The sequence below is a fragment of the Ictidomys tridecemlineatus genome, chromosome 11 (assembly GCF_052094955.1).
Source record: "Ictidomys tridecemlineatus isolate mIctTri1 chromosome 11, mIctTri1.hap1, whole genome shotgun sequence".
NCBI classification, from domain to species: domain Eukaryota; kingdom Metazoa; phylum Chordata; class Mammalia; order Rodentia; family Sciuridae; genus Ictidomys; species Ictidomys tridecemlineatus.
In genome coordinates, this window is record NC_135487.1 from 12,263,387 (window position 1) to 12,283,934 (window position 20,548).

The 20,548-nt window shown below is 44.3% G+C and overlaps 1 protein-coding gene across 12 annotated transcripts in view; it reads right to left on the reverse strand.

Moving 5' to 3' along the window:
* Ubr4 (ubiquitin protein ligase E3 component n-recognin 4) overlaps nt 1–20,548 on the reverse strand; it is a 127,829-nt gene that overhangs the window by 20,279 nt on the left and 87,002 nt on the right. For all 12 annotated transcript variants that reach the window (XM_078025447.1, XM_078025445.1, XM_078025442.1 and 9 more), the window contains 21 exons: nt 20,132–20,219; nt 19,678–19,871; nt 17,661–17,900; nt 17,121–17,259; nt 16,175–16,300; nt 15,948–16,076; nt 14,639–14,982; nt 12,988–13,078; nt 12,616–12,700; nt 12,318–12,445; nt 10,607–10,736; nt 10,338–10,495; nt 9,542–9,651; nt 8,944–9,085; nt 8,228–8,309; nt 7,801–7,974; nt 5,850–5,971; nt 4,759–4,956; nt 3,792–3,872; nt 1,462–1,549; nt 810–937 (listed from right to left, as the gene is read on the reverse strand). In XM_078025447.1, coding sequence (XP_077881573.1) covers nt 810–937; nt 1,462–1,549; nt 3,792–3,872; nt 4,759–4,956; nt 5,850–5,971; nt 7,801–7,974; nt 8,228–8,309; nt 8,944–9,085; nt 9,542–9,651; nt 10,338–10,495; nt 10,607–10,736; nt 12,318–12,445; nt 12,616–12,700; nt 12,988–13,078; nt 14,639–14,982; nt 15,948–16,076; nt 16,175–16,300; nt 17,121–17,259; nt 17,661–17,900; nt 19,678–19,871; nt 20,132–20,219 — 2,977 coding nt within the window. The remainder of the gene's footprint in view (nt 1–809; nt 938–1,461; nt 1,550–3,791; nt 3,873–4,758; nt 4,957–5,849; nt 5,972–7,800; nt 7,975–8,227; nt 8,310–8,943; nt 9,086–9,541; nt 9,652–10,337; nt 10,496–10,606; nt 10,737–12,317; nt 12,446–12,615; nt 12,701–12,987; nt 13,079–14,638; nt 14,983–15,947; nt 16,077–16,174; nt 16,301–17,120; nt 17,260–17,660; nt 17,901–19,677; nt 19,872–20,131; nt 20,220–20,548) is intronic.

A 20,548-nucleotide genomic window follows, 5' to 3' on the forward strand; every position in this document is an offset into this window, starting at 1 on the left:
AGCAGGAATGTAGTCTCAGAGGGTTATGTGTAATCAGTAGGTACTCCTTCTGAAACGCAGGGGAAATGAACACAAAGGAGACATGGTAAGGTGGCAGGGCTCTTAACAGGTTGGCATTTAAAACAGCAATGTTCTCCAGAGGCCACACCCAGAAGCTGGGCTTATTTCTATCATCCCTAAATGATGGCAGTGACACAGGTTCCTAATGGGATGAGTACTGATACTCTGTCTTGGGGAAATTCTGACACTAAGAGCCTGAACCAATGGTAAACAGAATGATGCCAAAGTTCCTAGAGACTATGGGAGCTTAAGCACCAGGCAGGTCATTTAAAACAGACATGATAATATTTAGCCTTGTATATTCTAGGGATAAAAATAGTAGTGAAATATTTGTGGTGCCTCTGGAATCCTGTAATTCTGACTAATAAAATAGCCAGAAAAACCTCCAAACAAGATCCTACAATGTGAGAAATTAGTTACATTACAAGACCCACTTAAAAAGCGATAAAAAAAATTATTAATGATGATTGACATAGTGCAGTTACTTGGAGGAAAATAATGAGATTACTGGTTCCATAGATGACTAAAGAAGTACTAGAGGCTGCCATGACACTGGGTTTTGGGGGAGCAGGCCGGGAAAGAGGAGTAGGGGGTCAATGATTCAGAGTGTGTAGGGAACTATCAGGTTCTTCGCTGGTCCATGGCACCATGCTGCCCTCTAGGGTTAAGTGGCACAAATGGCCATAGCTTTGTGTTGCAGAGTTCCCAGTGCAGAAAGGCTGATCCCAGCCCTGCTGCCCACAACTTACTGTTAGAAGGTGGCGGCCCTGCTTGAAGTCTTTGATCCCAGCCAATCTGTTAAGCATGCATTCTAGGCCCCCACACTGGGCCATTACACCAGCCATCTTGTACACTTCTTCTTCATCTTCTTCTTCATCTGGAAGAAAAGGAAAGCCACGAAGAATGGAGATAGGTGAAGATGGGAATAAATCAGAATCCCCTGAATGCAATAGCCCTCTCCTGGGCTGAGAGCAGAAGGTCCTTTTCCCTATCTCCAATAAAGACAGCCACAAAAAAGGGTTAATATTGGATACTAGACTACACAACATCATTCCAAAAATCATTCTTAAGGTTCAAGTCAATTAAAATCACTTATTCAAACAGGAAACTACAACAATCACTATCACCATTGGGAGAACAAAACAAAACCCGAACAAAAATAAAACTAAACTCAAATTTATTGCTAACTGCATTTTCGCCCTAAAAGCTTGATCACTCTCAATCTTCAGATGTGATGAAATCAGGCCCTGATGTCTATATTTTCCTCCATAGAGAGGTAAATCCACAGCTCTGATGCAGAGTATAAGAGAGTATTTGTTGAGAATACCCAAGTTCCTGGACAGGACCATGCGTCTGAAACCCCAAGTCCATGTGCAGCACTGCAGGTGGAAGGGACATTACCTGTGGTGGAGTCCAAGGACTCAATGAACTCCTCAGTAGCATCGCCCAGCAGCCCCCGCATTCGATAAACAATTCTCATGGGCTCTCCCTGAGCAGAGAAAGTTGGAGAAAAGCACTTATAATAAGCCCAGAAAAATGCAAAGGATCCAGCACCTCTTAGGCTTAATGCCCAGCAACATGAAGCACCTCTGCTTTTCTACAAGGCCTGAGCCCCGTCTCAAAAAGCACTGCAATTCTTTAGGAGAAAGGAGGCGGCCCAGTGTCCACTGCAGGGTAAGCATCACGTAGACTTTATGCGTAATCTCATTCACACCTTTTTATTAAGGGCTAAGTAGGTCCTATGCTAATGAAGCACTTTACACTATCCTTTTGTACCAGGCTCAACAGCTTGTTCAGTTATCCAGCCGTAAGCCCCATTCTAAATCTAAGCCTATGCCTTGCTCAGGAAAAACTCCAACTCCTGGGACTACTACCCAAAGAATCACGTCAAGCAAGTTCATTTACATCAAAGAGCTTCAATGCAGGTCTCAGGCACTGAGGGAAAAATGAGAACCCATCAGTCTCTACCTGGAAGAGTGTGAAATCTCCATGTCACCACACAAGGAGAGGATTTGACCAGACTGCTCCACGCTAACACCCACAGCCTGACTAGAACGGTTGGGAATAAGCCCCTGTGGGAATCCATGTGGTGCCAGGCACTGGGCTGGGCTCCCCAGCACAGGTGCACTTGGTCTGGAGGTGAGAAGCAGGAGCTCAACGACATGCTCTAGGATTGAGTGGCAAGTGGGCACCACCCCAATGCCATCTGCCTGTTTCCAACTCTATGCACAGCTTCAAGACAAGAGCCCCTGTCAGAAAGGCCAGTTCTTTAAGGGCCTCCAGCTAGGGAAGCCCAGTGAGGACTCTTCAGAGAAAACCACCACAGAAAACAGAGCACAGGAAAGTAACTAAAGAGATGGGCTATTTATCAGGCAGACGGAGGGTTGAGAAGGGACAGGAAGTTGAAGACCCAGATACAAAACTATCATGAACTCTGGAATTTTCCAGAACCCCTCAGTGAAGTAAGCACACCAACATGAAGAATGAATGATTTTCAACTTAAATATGACTTCATGGTTCTGAGGGAGGTGCTCACATGCATTCTTTGGTGTACCACCACCACTTACAAGAGTGCCCAATCTTTATTTTTTATTTATTTATTTATTTATTAACATGCATTGGAGATTAAGCCTGTATTGTTCTATTTGGATTCTAATAAGTCACTGGGGCAAGGTACAATGGCTGGGACAGTCTTCTGACTGTCACTCTGTCAATAATGCTACATTTACCTAACTGGCAACAGAAACAGGGACCAGGATTCCTGGCATAGTGGGAGGACAGAAAGGAGAGGGGCAAAAATGCACAGTATATTGCCAATTTATTTTCCTACGGAAATATTTGGGACTAAGTATTTTAAAAAGTTTGCTGTGCCAGGCATGATAGTGCATGCCTACAATCTCAGCTACTTGAAAGGAAGGCTGAGGCAGAAGGGTGGCAAGTTCTAGGCCAGACTAGATAACTTAGTGACACTCTGTCTCAAAATAAAAGGGGCAGGGATGTGGCTCAGTGGTAGAGCACAAAACAAAGATGTTTGCTATGCTTCACTAGTACACTACTTTGCTGTAACTAAGTTAAACATTTGATGTTTACTGAAGAGCCCCAGCAGAAACAAAAGAAGAAAAGGAATAGAAACAGAAAAATGAAGAAGGAAGGGACACAGAAAGAGAGGAAAGGAAGGAAAACAGAAAGAAACACAAAAAAGGGAAAGGGGAAGTAAAATGTCTGACTTTCCTAAGAGGACAAAAAGTATCAAGGTGACCAAAATGACCACAGTACTGTATTTCCTTCATTTCCTTTTCCCCTCCTTGAGAACAACTGCCTATTTGAGTTTCAGTTCCCCAAGGAATAAAACAGGAACAATGCTTCCTGACCCAGCTTTCGATAGGGGGTGTGCCTGTGAAAGCTGAATTCTTAAGAGGATACAAAGTTCAAGATAGCCGGCATTCCCCATCACAGCATGGGCTCAGAAAAAACACCACCTGGCCTCAAATCTTTGGGATTCTAGACCTTGCAAGGCAGAAAATGCTCTTGAAGCTCTTTGATCTTCATTAGTCAGATGCTTCCAAAAGCAGACAAGATAACTGGTTGATGCCCCATAAAACAGAGAAAACAAAATGCCTAAGAGTTCTTCCGAGGTGGGTAAGTGGTGATATGTGATGGCTCTTCCTGGTCCAAGTCTGTTGAGTCAGAGAAGGACACCCACACCTCCAAGCAAGAAAATAAGCACATACCTCATTTGTGGTACACCAGACCTTTTTGTAAACCTCAGCCACAGGAAGGTCCAAACTAATGATCTTATTGTTCACTAGAAGCTGAAGGGAAAAGATGAGGCCGTTATTCCAAATTAATTGTAAGGCAAGTAAGTCTCAAGATCAAAGAACACTTCATGGCAGTGGTTCATAATCTATAATTTCCGTGTGTCATGGATCTTTCCATCAAACACCTGCTCAGGGACAAACACCCTAACCCAACCATGGACTCCAGTTTAGAAACCCTGCTGAGGACCTTCTATTTTGAGCCCACTTTAGTACCAGAAAAGGCAATTTTTCGTTTTATTCAATGTGTCCTACACAATGTTTTTTGTTTTTTTTTTTTTGTACTGGGGATTGAACTCAGGAACACTTGGCCACTGAGCCACATCCCTAGCCCTATTTTGTATTTTTATTTAGAGACAGGGTCTCACTGAGTTGCTTAGAGCCTCGCTGTTGCTGAGGCTGGCTTGAATTTGCTATCCTCCCATTTCAGCTTCCCGAGCCACTGGGATTATAGGAATGTGTCACCATGCCTGGCCATGATGTACATTTAACACCAGACGCAAGAGGTTGTCTGCCAGAAAATATCAGACACAGGGCTACAAACTTAAATAGGCACTAAAATGCCAGGATTCTGGGAGCACCATTAACTTGGAATCTCTCAGAAATCTCTGCCAGAAGCAAACAATGATAATGAAACATATCACCACTATAACCAACAGCCATTAACCACTTGCTTATTCCATGCCTTGGGCAGAGCCATTCATAGGTAATTACCGGTAAAACCCAGGGAGGCAGAGAGTGGGAATCATTAACCGTACTTTATAGATGAGGAGGCAGAAGTCAACTCTCTTCCCAGGGCTAATTAGCTACTTAGAACAATCAGCTGGATTTGATCCCAGCCCACACTCCTACTAGTCTCCGGCAGACTATCTTCCCTGATTACCTCCATTCCACTGTCATCCTCCAGGAGAGCCACCAGGTCACAGTCCTGGCAAATCTTGTTCTTTATATCCCTCATAAGTGGCCCAATGCCTGGCTCATTGCTGCTATACGGGTTCCCAGGCATCCTGCCCTGTAAAAAGTCTTCTTGTTGGGGATCCTTCTCCAGAGTCACAAAGAACTCAGTGACTTCATTCTCCTCCTAGAGGAGACAGAGAAGGATGTATCAGAAGGGACAGAGGAAGGAGAGATTTATACCATGCTACCTTGTTCTATGGACCCTCAAGGGAACACGCCAAATGCATTCAGCCTTTAAACATGAGAGACATAAAGGACAGAAAACTCAGAGGTCATTCTAAATGGCCACATACAATCCAAATAGCCTTAAATATCAAATATCTTCTCTGATACTCAGGTAGACGAGGAGAGGAAGCCTAACACTAAAGCAGAGAGGAAGTGACATGCTCATCTCATGCAAGGCTAGACAAGACCAGTGACTGCATCACTGATGACCCTGAAGTTGTGGAGAGGACCTCTCTATATGACACAACACTATATGACACTGTAAACCCAGCCCCAATGCCCTCTTATTGCTGTCTGAGGAGACTCATGTCTTCCTCAATAGCAGGAAGGGGTCTTGGGTTCACACTGGGCTTCCATGTAGCTCAAGCCAGAGAGAAAAGACACATGTGTTGCAGATGTCCACAGAATAAGGGGCTATAGGGAGGGAGGGAGGGAAGGAAGGAAGGGAGGGAGGGAGGGAGGGAGGGAAGGAGGAAGGATACCTTTATACTCACTCAAAACTGCTTCTTCAAATAGCATGGTGGATTGATAAGCAATGGGATTTTTTGGTAATTAAAAAATAAAGACTAATCTTGACCTAGAATCTAGGAAGTAAGACCAAGGAAGACCATTGATATGCCATCATTAAGAACATGAGGTTTTTCTGCTCTTGTGTCAGGGGATCTTCCTACAATTTTGACTGAAGGTCCATAGGTGGCAACATTCCCCAAGACTCTCATGAATCCCCAAGAGGCTTCAGCACCATGGCTTGTGCTGACAGCTAAGGGCCACAGGGAGCACCATGCTGCTTACAGGATAAATGATGCTGCAGAGCCTCTCAAAGATGAAGACAGGAGTCCGGTAGTCATCCAGATTGTAGCGCTTGGCTGTCTCAATGCATACAGCCATAAAGGCCTTGGTTTCTGATTCTGTACCTGCCAAAATCAAAGTGGCCAATTAGGAAAAAGCTTCACCCACATGAACTGAGACAAGGCTTTCAACAAAGTACCATCACTTACATCCTTTCTGCCTGCTAAGTCTTTAAGTATTCTACCTGGCAACACCAATAGTTCAACTGGAAATCTGATGCTGACTTGTTTTAAACTCAGACACATTTGATTAGACATCCTGAATACCCAAATCAATATTGTGCCTCATGGCTGGTTCTGTATATGTGCTGCTTTTTCTGAGGGTAGGACCTCCTTATCGAGAGAACTATGCCTTATTCAACTTAGCAACCCCTTGCCAAAAACAGATCTCGGGACAAGGTCAAATAATAATCCTGACTGTATTCCAGTCAAATCAAAGGACAGTTCCAATTTTAAGCTTCTTTATAAAAGATTAGGTAGACTGACCTCATAAGCCAAACAGAACTTTAAGTCACATGATGGGGAGAAATATGGTGTTTAAATGGGTGGCACTGTAAGGTCACCAGCCAGCTTAGCATGGCATGAAGAAAGTGGCATCAAAAGGACTTCCATTTTCAGGGCTGGGGTTGTGTAGAGCGCTTGCCTAGCACATGTGAAGCTCTGGGTTCGATCCTCAGCACCACATAAAAATATATAAATAAAGATATTGTGTTCAACTACAACTAAAAAAAAATATTTTCTTTTTAAAAAGGATTTCCATTTTGGATAATACAGCAAGAGAGGTTCCCTGACTTACTCCCTACTTCCCACTGTTAAAAGCAATTTTTAAAAGTTAAATGAATATGTATCAGTGAACTACTATACTAACAAGAAGAATCAAAAGCCAAAATTCTTGAGAAATCAGGAACCCAGGAAGATGAGCAAAATACCAAAGTGGTTTTGGCCTTGAGCTTTGATTTCCACAATCTACCCAGATTTTCAAGCTATATAGAGAGCCCTGGACCTGCCGGCACAGGAGTGCAGCAGGAACCACCTCACAACCACCACCCACATAAATCTGTGGTCCCAAAAGAGCTATACTCTTGACATATAGGACAACTGGAAATAACCCTCTCATTCTTGCATCATCAAAATAACAGACACTAAATCGTCTTTCCTTAAATTATGGCATTATTTGAGTAGGGGTGCAAATCTCCACTGAAAACCACAACAAACCATTGCCTGAAGGGGTGTGTGGCTCCAACTTTCTGCTTCCCAAGACTGAACAACCTGAAACTGAGGGCTTCCTCTGAGGTAGCTCTGAAATGGCAGTGCCCTGGGATGCTTCACAGAAGCAATTATAAAACTCTTTCTGGAGAAATCCATTTGGGATTGAATACTAAAGAATTTCCACAATAACCTGAGAACAAGGTCATAAGTTAAAAAAAAAAGAATCACAAAATACAACAAGTCTTAAGGTATCATACAAGAACCTGAATAATAAACAGCAGAATCAGATCCATAAAAATTTCAAATTTTAGAATTATCAGACACAAATGTGCTTAACATGCTTAAAGGCTATTAAAAGGGATGGGAGACATGAATAAAAAACAAAAGACAAAATTTAGAACTAAAAGAACTCAATGATAGATTAAACAGATTACACATAGAAAAAAAAATGACTAAACTGAACTCCTGCCCTTCTCCTGCTTTACAGCACAACATATTAAGTCCAAATTGACAGAGCCGAGCTCTAAGAACCAGTGCTCTTAAGAGATAGGTTTCTGTCCTTGAATACGGAGAGATGTTTGCCACTTGTTCTCTAGCTCTGTAGCACTTGGGGACATCAGAATCATGCACTTTGCCAGTCTAGGAGGGGTGTGTGAGCCTGGGCTCCAGCCCCCAGGAAGTGCTACCTGTGGTCATGTCCTCCAGCATCTCTAGCAGCATATCCTGTGTCTCGTCGATCAGTTTGGTCCTCTGCACCACCAGTTTCCTCAGGCACAAGTACCCATTCAGCACAGTACCCACCAAGCGACTTTTAAAGTGCCTTTTAATGGATTCCACCTCAACAAAGGAGGAGAGAAGGCCTGTGGGGAGAGGAAAATATTGCTGCAAGAGCTCTTGATGAGAATATAGGCAAGGAAGGCCCGTGTCACTGGTCACTAGTGAATGGGAGCTCACAAGTGCAAAGCCATCAATGAGGAGAAAAATGCAGAGCTTAAAACTGCACCATGGTCAACACAAGAGGGAAGAGAGTTGACTCAACACCCAGAAACTAAGTGTCAGTCCTTAAAACATACCCAGGATGCCCTAACAGAAGGGCCAGGTGGCTCTCTCTACCTGTGAGACTTTTGAGGGCATAGCCTTGCTGCAGATCAGTGCTCAGGGTAGCCTCCTCCAGAGCCAGCAAGCGGGCTATTTCCTAAACAGGATGATAAGCACAGTGTGACAGCACTGCCAATGATCCCAGTCCCCTCCACTGCTACCCCAAGGAGCTTGTAACACCAACCAAGGCACATAGGAGTTGCATCTCCTTCTTCTAAGTCTTGGGGCTGCTTTCCAAGAAGCCAAGGGCAGCTGCAATGCTGTTAGGGCACTGCTTAAACCTGGAAGCAGCCTCAATGGCCAACAGACCATTGATACAAATACCAACAACCATGAAACAAATAATGCTAAGTCATGAAAATAATATTTTCAACAAATATTTTTCCTCAACAAAAAAGAACTCTGAGGCTGCGTGCGGTGGCACACGCCTGTAATCCCAACAGCTCAGGAGGCTGAGACAGGAGGATCGCAAGTTCAAAGCCAGCCTCAGCAATGGCGAGGCACTTAGCAACTTAGTTAAGACCCTGTCTCTGAATAAAAAACAAAATAGGCCTGGGGATGTGGCTTGGTAGTTGAGTCCCCCTGAGTTCAATCCCCAGTACCAAAACACATCACTGTTTCAAATACCATCTTTATCCCCTATTGCAATTAAATGAAGAAGGGGGGCGGGGGGGGGGGGAGAACTGATGGAATTAGGGAAACAAGGGCTCCGCTGCAAGGGGGAAGAATACCTTGGTGATGAGGTTGCCCACATAGGGCAGGACTCCCCGAGCTGCCAGGTAGACTTTCCAGTGAGCTGAAGTGATGAGCTTTTGGTAGAGAGCGAGGTACTCAGCAGCACACTCCCCAGCTATGCTCAGCTCGTCCAGGTAACTGACATCAAGAGACAGGACATCGCTAGAGAAGTGCTCTGAGAGACCCAATACTCTCTCTTACACATCTTCTGCTTTGCCTCTCTTTCTCCTCCTTCTAAAGGTGGAAGAGGACATCTGAGCAACCTGGAAAGACTTCAGAGCACCTCAGGGAATGAATGCATTCATATTTGGTGTTTAATGCTACAAAGATTGCATACAATAATGCATGCTAACCATTTATGTGCCCATAAGATCTTAATAAATTCTAGCTGCTACTGCTGCTGCCATTACTACTACTACTACTAATAATAATAATAAAATGCAGCTTTTTACCCTGTGTTTTTTTCTGTGATAGGCAAGGAGAGGGTTATACACACACATGCTTCCAAGCTCTCATCAGTGATTCACTTGGGAACAGGGAAACCATTCTAGATGAAATCTAGCCACCCTCTGCGTCCCACCCTGAAATATATACCTAGTGAGAAGGTCGAGGACCTGCTGCTTACGGCTGGGGATGGTGGCTAGAGCTTCCACAATGGTACAAGCTGCCTGCCGTGCAGCCTGTGTTGCCGGAGTGAACAGGACCTGCAGGACATGAGAAAAGACCAGCTCAGAAGACGCCCTGTTTTCACATGCCCCAGCAGGGCAATCCAACCGCCACCCATCCAGAAGTCCTCTGGGAAGCTCTCTAAGAAAGGGCTAAAAATTCAAGTCACCAGCTAACACAGGACCCACTGCTGCAGACTGAGAAAGAGGCTGTTAAAAAGCCCCCCTTCTTTGTGGAAGTCTCTCCACCAAATAATTTGGAGAATATACCTAAGATGACTAAAAGAGAAAAGGTGAAGCCAGCATTTTTCTTAGCAAAACTTTGGTCATTCTTTTTGGGCATACCTGCAATTCAATTTAAACAAAGTATTTATTTTATTAATCAATGAAAAGCATATAATGACTTCAATCCTTTAAAACCTTAGCTAGGAAGAAAGGGGAAGGAAGGAAAGCAGACACAGAAAGGACAGAGGAAAGGAGCACAGTGCTGACATTTAGTCCTTTAAGCAGAGAGGGGCAGACAGCACAACGAGTCTGACAAGAAAGGCAGATGAACAGTTCTGTTTTGGCCAGTCCCCCATGCTGGTGGTTCTAATTAAGAGGCTCTATCATTTGAAACGAAACAAGAACAGCAAAGGAAAAGCAGGATAGACATGATGAGGAGCAAACACACACTGCTGAGACCAGGGAATGGAGGGCAAGGGACCCAGGAGGCGGCCACTCACCTGTCGAAGCCAGTTGTTATGCCCTAGTTTGAGATCCAAGGGAGTGGTCCTCTTCCCACGGCGGCTCAGGAACTGTTTCCACCTCCACACATACTTCTCGGTCAAATAGAGATGGCGGAGCTCTGACTTGCTGGGGGATTTCCCATTGCCATCTGTCCCTGAAAGACCAAGGATTGCAGAGATAGGTGAGTATGAAGAAATGATCGAAAAAGGGTGCCATCAGGACCAAGGCAGGAGGAAGGAGCTCTGCACATCTTGGACAATCACACCTCTGATGGGAAGACACTTCTTCCAGGCTTCATAGGATGCTTTGGGATCTCTCTTGAGCCACAGCTGAGCCTGGGCATGGATCTCGTTGCAGTATGGCTTCACTGTGGTGAGGGCCTCGACAGGGACATCCTGGAGGAAGCAAGTAGACAGAGGTGAGAGAGTTCAAGACCCTAGCTCCAATGAAATGACAGTGACCCCTAAGGAGTGACAGGTGACATACACTCTACACTGAGCTTAAGATCACTGGCTTCTACAGTGCAGAAGGTATAGCTGCCTTCCTATGGAGAGTCCTACAACCACATTTACTGATCTCCATCCCAAGGCTAATCTGCAGTTCCCAGAAGCACAGACCTTCCAGGGTTCATTGCACATTTTACAGGATGTGGAAAGCCATCACTAACCAGAAAACAGCTTTGTCTACACAGATGCCCTGAAAGTCTTGGGAACGTCTTGTGAAGCAAAAACCGGAACAAAAGGCAAACATCAACACTGTGCTTTGGTACTTAGGAAGTAAGTTATTCTGTGAAAATTTCCTTTGCCTCACATGGTGGAAAAAAATGACAGTTATACTGGGGGTGAGGTTCCTCTTTCCAATCAAGGACTAATTGTATTAGCTGGGAATCAGCTCTGGGGAAATAATTTTTCATTAAAGGGAAGAAATGATGGTGCTCTAGCCCTGTCTTTGCTGAGGACAGGTGGGTTAGATCAGGACAAGGGAAACACAGGAAATTGTGTGATGCCTCGCCACAACCCCTAGTGCACAGTATCACAAAGCAATCTTTTGCCATGAAGATAACCCACCACCACCACCACCACTCCCACTTGCTAAAGCCATGGTCCATCTGATGCAGCAGGAATCTGAAGGGCCTAAGGACCAACCCAGGGAGGGTTGGAGGCACACAGCCTCAGGCATGCCCAAGAGAAAGAATTAAGGCCTACATATTCTACAAGCTGTATAAGCAGGTCAACCTGTGGCTCAGCTATTGTTATTTTAGGATAAAAACTTAGCTTAAAGGGCTGGGTTTGTGGCTCAGAGGTAGAGCGCTCACTTGCCTAGCATGTGTCAGGCAGTGGGTTTGATCCTCAGCACTACATAAAAATAAAAATACCGTGTCTACCTATAACTAAAAAAATGCTTTTTAAAAAAAAAGCTTAGCTTAATTCATTCATTGAATGATTCGCTGAGCACCTATTATATACTAGATACCACATTAAGTACTAGAAATAAAAAATTATAGTAAGACAGTCCTTACTATAATTACTATAACTTAGATTCAAGGAACTCATTAAATCATTTATTTTATACAAACTTAAAGGTGGAGACTATTTTACAGATGGAAAACTGAGGATGATAAGTAACTTCCTCAAGGTCACAATGCTAGTAAAAAGAAGAGGTGGGATTGGAACCAAGCCAATTTGGGGGCCTGGGATTCCTTCACTGCACCATGACACACTCACAAAGGGCGGGAAAAAACACAATGCTTTCTGGGAGCTGCAAGTCTTCTGATGTGACTTCAGAAAGACATAGTCCTTCCAAGTACTGTATCCTATATGTATGTATTTTAATGATTACTTTAAACTTCCTTTTCAAAAATCCCAACCCATCTCTGCTGAATTGAGAGGCAGCTTGGTGCCCATCCAGGTTAGATGAGTTCAAGTAAGCAGAGACCTCAGGCAGGGCGCAGTGCTAAAAGCCCCCCAGCCTAGTACCTTGTTCTTCTTGCTGGTTGGAGCAGGTGGTTTAATCAGCTTCTGCAAGATCCGCAGGCACATGAGGGTAATGTTCTCAACTACCACAGGAGTCTTAATGTTCACAGCCATGAGGAAAAGACTGAGTGCTAAAGATGGTCAGGAAAGAGAGTCACAATCACAAAACATATGCCACCTGCCCCAGCAGAGGCTGCCCAAGCGTCCTCTCTCCTTCACCTCTCCTCTGTAGCCAAGACTGTACCTTGGAGTCCCTTTCCATTCCTGGAAAAGCCTTGACCCAGATGTTCCCCAAACTCACCACAGCGTAACCGGAGCTCCCAACAGCTGTCCTCCTTTGAGATGGAATCTGTTAGCAGCAGCATCTCATACTGAAGGCTACTTGCCTAGAAGGCAAGTAGGAAGAGAGATGAGTCAAGAAGACTCTAAAGGGCAGTCCAAGCTCTGATCAGGGAGCCTAACTAATGTCTGACTGTGGGAAGCTCCATCAAGGAAAAACAGCACTGGAGACCCTTGTGCTATGGAGTGCAACTGGGAAGTCATTCTGGGATGTGAGCTCTCCAAAAGGGTCCCTCCTTCCCTCCTTAGTCTCTACAAATGGAGCTGGAGGAGGTGAAGCTAGAACATAAAGGAATACAAGGGAAGAGTCAGAGAGGACAGCTAGCCTGCTCACCAGATCTGGATTGGCCCAGTGGCCCTTCAGGGCTGTGGAGACTTTGCCAATGATCAGATCATTCATTTGCTGAGTGGCTTCTGGGTTGTCTCTGGGGAGGAAAAGCAATGGAGTTCTGTTATTCATCACTAGTTATGGCCCCCCTGTCCACCTGAAGAGGTCCAGAGAAAATGAATGACTAGGGCTCTATGCTCAAAATTTTCCACTTCCTTCCCAGGGCGAGACTATAGCTTTAGCCTTATAAAACCCTGCTCTGTAATAAAAAGGGACATGTCACATTCACCTTCCCTGGGAACAGATGCTGGGTGAGGAAGAACACCAATGTCTGGGGACCACATACCAATCTTCAGGGCCCCCAGAAGCTGTCTAGTGTGTCAAGTCTCCCAAATCTAGGAGTCCACTATCTTCTGTGTGGGACACCAGACTTTCCTCATCTTCTCCAACTGCCTCAAGTAATTTCCTACAGACACCCACACTTCCTATCTATGTGCTTTGTAATATTTCCGTTACTACTAACATCAAGAAAAAAATAAATAAAACTACACCATGCCACTCTCTTGCTTCCAAACACATTTTGAATAAAACCCTAAGTCCGTTGATGCCTCCAAAACTGTAGGGCCTGCTCCTTTGCAACCTCTGGCCCTCCTTCCCTCTTGACTTCACCCTTCTCTCCCCAGCCACGCAGGCTTCTCTGTCACTGCCCGTACTCCCCGCACAAGCCTGCATTTCAGCCTCTGCATCAGCTGCTTCCTCACCCTGCCTCAGAGGAGTCCCCAACCACCCTACCCACTACAGCAAGTCCTCCTATACCTGGGCTCACCATCCCTGCTTTACTTTTCTTCACAATCTTTACTTTCTGACATTATATTGTATCACTGTTTGTTTATTATAGCTTTCTCCGTTTAGGACGTAGGCCACATGAGAGTAAGTACTTTATTTACCACTCTATCCCTAGAGCCTGGCATTCAACAGATACTCAATAAATACCTGTTAAATGAGTGAATAAATAACATAGCAGATAACATTTACTAAGCACCCAGTATGTTCCAGAACTTATGCCACACAGTAAACATAAGAACACCCAGTATGTTTCAGAACTTATGCCACACAGTGGGTCTCTACTAAGTGCTCCACAACATGAGTTCTTACTCACTTGACTACTGCATCTCTCCTCCACAAGCCTGTAAGGTACTCACTCACTACTATTGTTAGTACTTTTCACAGGCTCAGAGAAATTAAGGAATTTCCTCAAGGCACATGGCACAAAGTACCATATCCAGCGCCTCATTCTTTCTGTTCCAAAGCCTAAGCTTAAGCCCCTCCACTCCACTGTCTTCTTGCGTGTGAGTTTCTTAGTCCAAGTAAACCACTACTTTCTCACCCTCCCTTACCAAGACCCAGAGAGTTTCCTCAGGACACATCACTGGAACCAACAAAGTATAAGCCAAATAAACAGTCTGCAAGGAAGCCTGGGTTTCAAAGCTCTCTCTCTTTGCTCACCAACACCTGGATGTTTTCGCACATTTCCTCTGTGATAAACTAACCCATTTGGCAGGCAGCAGTACAATTCTCTGTACCCTTTAGAGCCCCCAGAAGCACCCCAGTGATAGTAGGAATTAACAGGCCCAATAATCACGAAGCAGGGTCTAACCGAGTTAGGAGGCACATGAGCTGGCGGACTTCTTCCCGCATGGCTGCAGCCCCTCGGCGAAGATTATAATCAAAGAGTTCCCGGATAAGGCCTTGGGAGACGAGGATGTGCCTCAGGGCTGGATTGGTGGCCAGGGCCCGGAGCAGTGTGATACAATGTTCTGTGACAGCGGAGGCACAGCCATAGCACTTGGTGGAGGAAGTGTGGCCACAGCCTAGGACAGACAAGGCGCGGTACTGGCTGGCAGTGAATGTGGGCTGCACAGAGGTCCTTGATGATTTGGTGGCTGCTTCCCTTTGCTGCAGGTCATATTCCAACAACTCTTTGCGTGAAGCAAAGACTTTCTAAGAATGAAAAGACATCAAAGAAAGAAATTGGCAACTAAATAAGGAGAAAGCGGAAGTAAATTGGAAAATTAGTTTTGCTTTGGACAAAACTTAATGTGCATGGTATAACTGAAGTTTCTCAACAACCATACACCATACCTGTTATATACTTTAACCCTATTTTGCAGAGGAAGAAACAAACTTACAAAGGGTGGCTTGACCAAAGTAAGGGACAGAGTCAGAAATCAGACTCTGATCACAGGCTCACTCTTAACTCCCAGGAAACTGTCCTTTAAAGAAAGGTATGCAAATGTAGCAAAGACAGCACACCAGCAATTTGAGGAGTAGGCAAAAATGGGTGCTCTCTTTGTATAAGACTTCATTGCTTATGGCCAGTTTCCCTCTCTCAAGGACTAGACTAGTACATTGACAGACACATGGTCACTCTGGTCAACTGCAGCAGATGTGCCCTGACCCTCACTGTAGCCTAAATCTGGCATATCAGAAGAAGAGGGAACAGAATCCTGGCACCTATCTTTTTTTTAAGTCAGTAACCCCTCTATTGAACAAAGAAATCAGTTGGGCATGTTGGCACATGCCTGTAATGCTGGCAACTTGGAGAGTCAGGATCTGAAGTTTAAAGCTAGTCTCAGCAACTCAGAAAGACCCTGTCTTAAAATAAAAAATAAAACGGGTTGGGGATGTGGCTCAGTGGTAAAGTTCCTCTGGATTCAATCTCCAGTACCAAAACCAAAAAACGAAGAAAAGTTAATGGCCAAGAAAACAGATAATAAACTCAGCTCTCTGACGAATGCCAGGATCTACCAGGTGAGAGGTGGTGTTTGATGTGGTGGCTCTGCCTACTTCAGCAGCTGCAAGGGCAGCACCAAGAGCTTAACTGTTGGATGACAGCAACAGACTACTCTGAAGATAGTATCAATGACACTTGGACAAGACATTTGAAAGTTATCCCCATTCCCTACCTGGATGATTTTGGAGAGTTCATCAAAAGAATTCTTACAGTCTCCACAGTATTCCTGAGCCAGTTGTAGGATATAACGATTAACGCTGGCTGAAGTGGAGCTGATGCCCCCTGCTGTCCCTGAGTCTTCCTGCAATCACAAGAGGGTGACTGTAAGACTTGTACACAGGCGCACTCTTCAGATCATGACCCAAAGCCCTCTCTAAATGCTCTCCAGTTTGAGATTACCTGTGGCTTTTCTGGAGCTGCCTCGTTCACTTTGCAGAGTAGGTTCTCCAGCTGTGGCCGATGGCCCATCAGCTGATGATACACTCGATCAGCTTTGTCCAGAAGAGTGTTGATATTGGAAACAGCCTACTCAGAAAGTGATAGGAACTACGTGAATATTCATAACACTCAACAACATGATGACTTTCCCTGAGTAATTCCAATTGCCAACCATTTACTAAAACATTTCCCATAAATCAGATAAAATGTTTTAGAAATTATTTTTCACAATAATCTTAGAAGCTGGTATATTTTTCTTAATGATAGACAACAAAAAACAATGCCGAGGACTGGAGTTGTGGCTCAATGGCAGAGCACTTTGTCTCATACGTGTGAGACACTGGGTTGGTTCCTCAGCATCACAGAGAGAAAGAGAGAGAGATAGCGAGAGAGAGATAAATGAGTAAAGCTGTTGTGTCTACCTACAACTAAAAAAAGAAAAAACAATGCTGAGAAGTAATTCAGACCAGGTCACATAAGAATTAAAAGCACAGCTAGAATGGAGCCTTGAGTCCCTGGCTCCAAGCTAAAGGCTCTGCTGTTATCCTAGTAGGTTCCCCCCTTTTCACTGCCCTTTACTACCCACAATGCTCAGGGAAAGCTGGCAGCCTTGGTGTGAAAGAACCTATGCAACAAATGCAGGATGTATCCTCTGCTTTCTTTCTGCCTGTCTAAGTTTGGGCTCTAGTTTCAAGACCAACCAATACCTCTCTGAACTCCTAAGCAAACTATGAGATGGAGGCAACTTATGCCATTATTCGCTCCCACCTGAAAGCTGGTCCCTAAGCCCATTATTTACTGGATTGAGGAAAACACGGGCTAAAGGAAAAGCACATTGTACTGTACCAGCTCTGCCAAAGTTCAAATCAAAGCCACTGCCCTGTGTCTAAGCCATGTATGGCCTTACCTTCTTCCGGTCTTCTTCATTCTCAATGGGATCCACTGCACAGCAAGGTTTAGCGTAGAGCATGAAGTCAAAGCGAGCATATTTACAGAAGCCACAGGCGTTGCAGAGGAAGGGATCCTTTTCATCATAGTTGATGGATCTGAAGAACCAAAGTATTTGAGTCAGTGGGTGGCAGAGTTTGCATAGGTGCCTGAGGAGATGGATTATGCCACATCTGTACTCTGGAAACAATTACAGGAATTACCCAAGAAACAATAACAATAGGTGAGGATGATGTACCCATCCAGGTAACAAAAATGGGTAGAACTAGAAGTAAACTCAATTCCCTTCCTGGGTCCACACCCCTGCCATTGTATAGGCAACACACAGACACACACCCCACTCTTCCGCCTCCTTTCGTTCTACTCCCAATCCATGCACCCACTGTACATACCCATAATCCTCTAAATATGGAAGGCACCAACCCTGAAATTTTATAACTAAAACAGATAATTACAAGGAAGGTGCTTGGCCCTGGCCTGGGGACAGTCACTGACTTACCTGCATTTGTGACACTGGTACACATTCTCTCCACAGTTGCCACAGACCCCTGGGTTGGCAGGGACAGAGGCACTACAGCGTGGGCACTGCAGGGTCTCTGTGGAGGCCTGATAGTTTTCGTAGAAGTCCGCAAACTCGATCATTAGGTTGGAGGCCACGATGGGCAAGGGCAGGTCAATCTTTACCTCTGTCTGCCCAGGGGTCAGCTGAACTTTCTTGGCTTTGTGCCAGCGAGCAGGCCTAGAAGAGACAGTGTCAGACAAACAGAGGGCCTGAGAGTCATTTAACCCTCTATGGTGACAGTCTGGATGAGACAAAGAGAAAGACTACTCTCTATATTTTTCTAAGGCAGTTAAGTGGTAGCTCTAAAATAATTGCCAGTTAATTTAAAAATTTCTTCCACTATGTTTTCTCTACAAAAAAGGACAGATAGGGACTGGGGTTGTGGCTCAGGGGTAGAGTACTCGCCTAGCACATCCAAGGCCCTGGGTTCAATCCTCAGTACCACATAATAATAAATAAAAGTATTATGTCTACCTACAACCAAAAAACATACATATTTTTTAAATGGACAGATCATATAAATACTTTAATCTGTTCATACAACTTGAGGTTCCAAGAAAATAATGAAAGACATTACTCCAAAGTATGCCACACAAATGTCTCAAATAATTCCAAGGGGCACAATGGTGACTGCCACCAAGTTCCCATCATAATGACTACCCTGGAAGGATACAGCTAGGCTACTTGAGAGCAGAGGCATATACCAGGATCTGGTTAGGGTCAAAACCAAGTGCTAAACCGAGTCATAAAGAGAACAAACAGGCTAGTTTAGGGATGACTACAATAATATGATTAGAGTTACACTTTACTGAGTACTTACCACGTTAGGCAATGTTCCCAGCACTTTATATATATTAAGTCATTTAACCCTTAAAGACCTTGAAAGTGAGAACTTGTGTTCATTTTATACTTGTGCAAATCAAAGTTTAAGTCAGTCCTCCAAAGTCACACAGCTGGGAACCAAAGCACATAATCTACCAGTAGCTAGCTGTGCTGACTCAATACAACAGAAAACCAAATCCACAGTCTCTGCAGGTGCTACCAAAATGGGCAGCAGCTGGTTTCAGGTTTCCAATGTTAACACTGCTTCTCAAAGGAAGAACAGAAAACATGCTTCACATAGAGCTCCTGGCCATGTGTTGATGGGGTGCACTCACATTATTCTGCCTTTTGGAATAATAGTTAACAATTCCATTCTCCAGCACCACAAGTCTTTTCTTTCTTGTACCAGGAATCCAACCCAGAGACGATTCCAGCACCCTCACCACCTGCTTTTTTCATTTTGAAACAGTGTCTTGCTAAGTTGCTGAAGTTGCCCTTGAAAGCATCAAAAGTCTTAATATGCATATAGCAGCTACCTATGTTCTCTAACAGCAAGGAGTGAGACTTCAACAGACAGAACTCTTTCTTTGTGACAGTAGACATAATAACAGCCTCAGTCCTCTTTGGACCCACATGACACATGCTCTGATCCAGATGCTGGGGCCCAGGGGTTACAAAGATTCAGAGTGGGGAGATATGGAGGATAGGCACTATGCAGAAATGAAAATACACTCTAGAGAAGATTCTTGAGAAACACTTCATGCTCTATGTGGAAAAATATAGCTATCTTAATCTAAGAAGTGGCAATGTAGACGGTTTCCCATAAGACTAGAATCACTCTAGTTGAAATGGACGTGAGATGCTGGGAGCCCTTGTTGACTTGCCTCTGGAGGCAGGCTGCTGAGGAACTTTCACAGGCCTCTAGGTTGTCACTGAATTAATTTAACAATAATCTATCAATATCTTCAAGAACTAATATTTCACTTTTGTTCCTCAGTCACCAGTGACTCAGCCATTAAGCCATAATGGCCCCTAGGATGTGCTACTTTGTGTCCTTCCAGGAACCAAAGCCAACAACTGGTATTAAGCCTTACAAACCTGCTACCCCACCCCAAGCCTGCAAATCCCATACTTGTTTTTCAACTCCACGATGGCCTGCACAGTTCGGTTGTTATAATACAGGTTGATGGTCCGCACCATCTTGGTCCTCTTCAGGTCCCCAATTTTCACTGTCACTTTGCTAATGGTATGACTGCCGATGAGCTTCACAACCTGCTGAGTGGTGGTATACCGCGTGTCCACTTTAATAGAAGACAGCTTGATATACTAGATACAAGGGTACACAAAAACACAGAATTAGTTCAAGGGCTAATAAGCTCCTCCTGCCTTCAACGTTCATCAGCATAATCCATTCTTCACCCATGGATGAAGCTGCTACTCAGAGTAACAAATGTGGCAGGCAAGAATCTATACTGTGGGTAAACAGACACTAGAGAAGGAACTTCTACACAGTAACAACCAATCTCTGGAACCAAGAAACCCACCCCACTGCCACCCAGAAATAGCATGCTAACAATGTTACTTACACAAAATGGCACTTCTGGATTGTTACACACCAGGCAGGGATCACTCTCCAGGTAGTAGCCATCAAACTCCACTAAGCCAGACAAGGTGCTAAGGAAGAAACCATTTCAGCATAAGGAAAGTTCATTTTAGGAAACACTGAGCTTCACAAAGAAGCACAACAAAGCCACTATCAGCCATCCCAGAGTGAGAAAATAAGGAAAGTGAGAAAATCCCAGCAGGGTTTAGAAGCTATAGGAAAAAAATTCAACCAATTGACCTTAGATACTTTCTGTTTCTCAGTTGACATTCAGTGGAATCTCAAAATGCACTAAAACTTGCCTCAAAGAAAAGACATAATTAAATTTACCTAAATAAATAAATAAATAAAAGAATTAAGTCATTGAATTCTATGTTTCAAATAGGTAGGGCTGGGATTG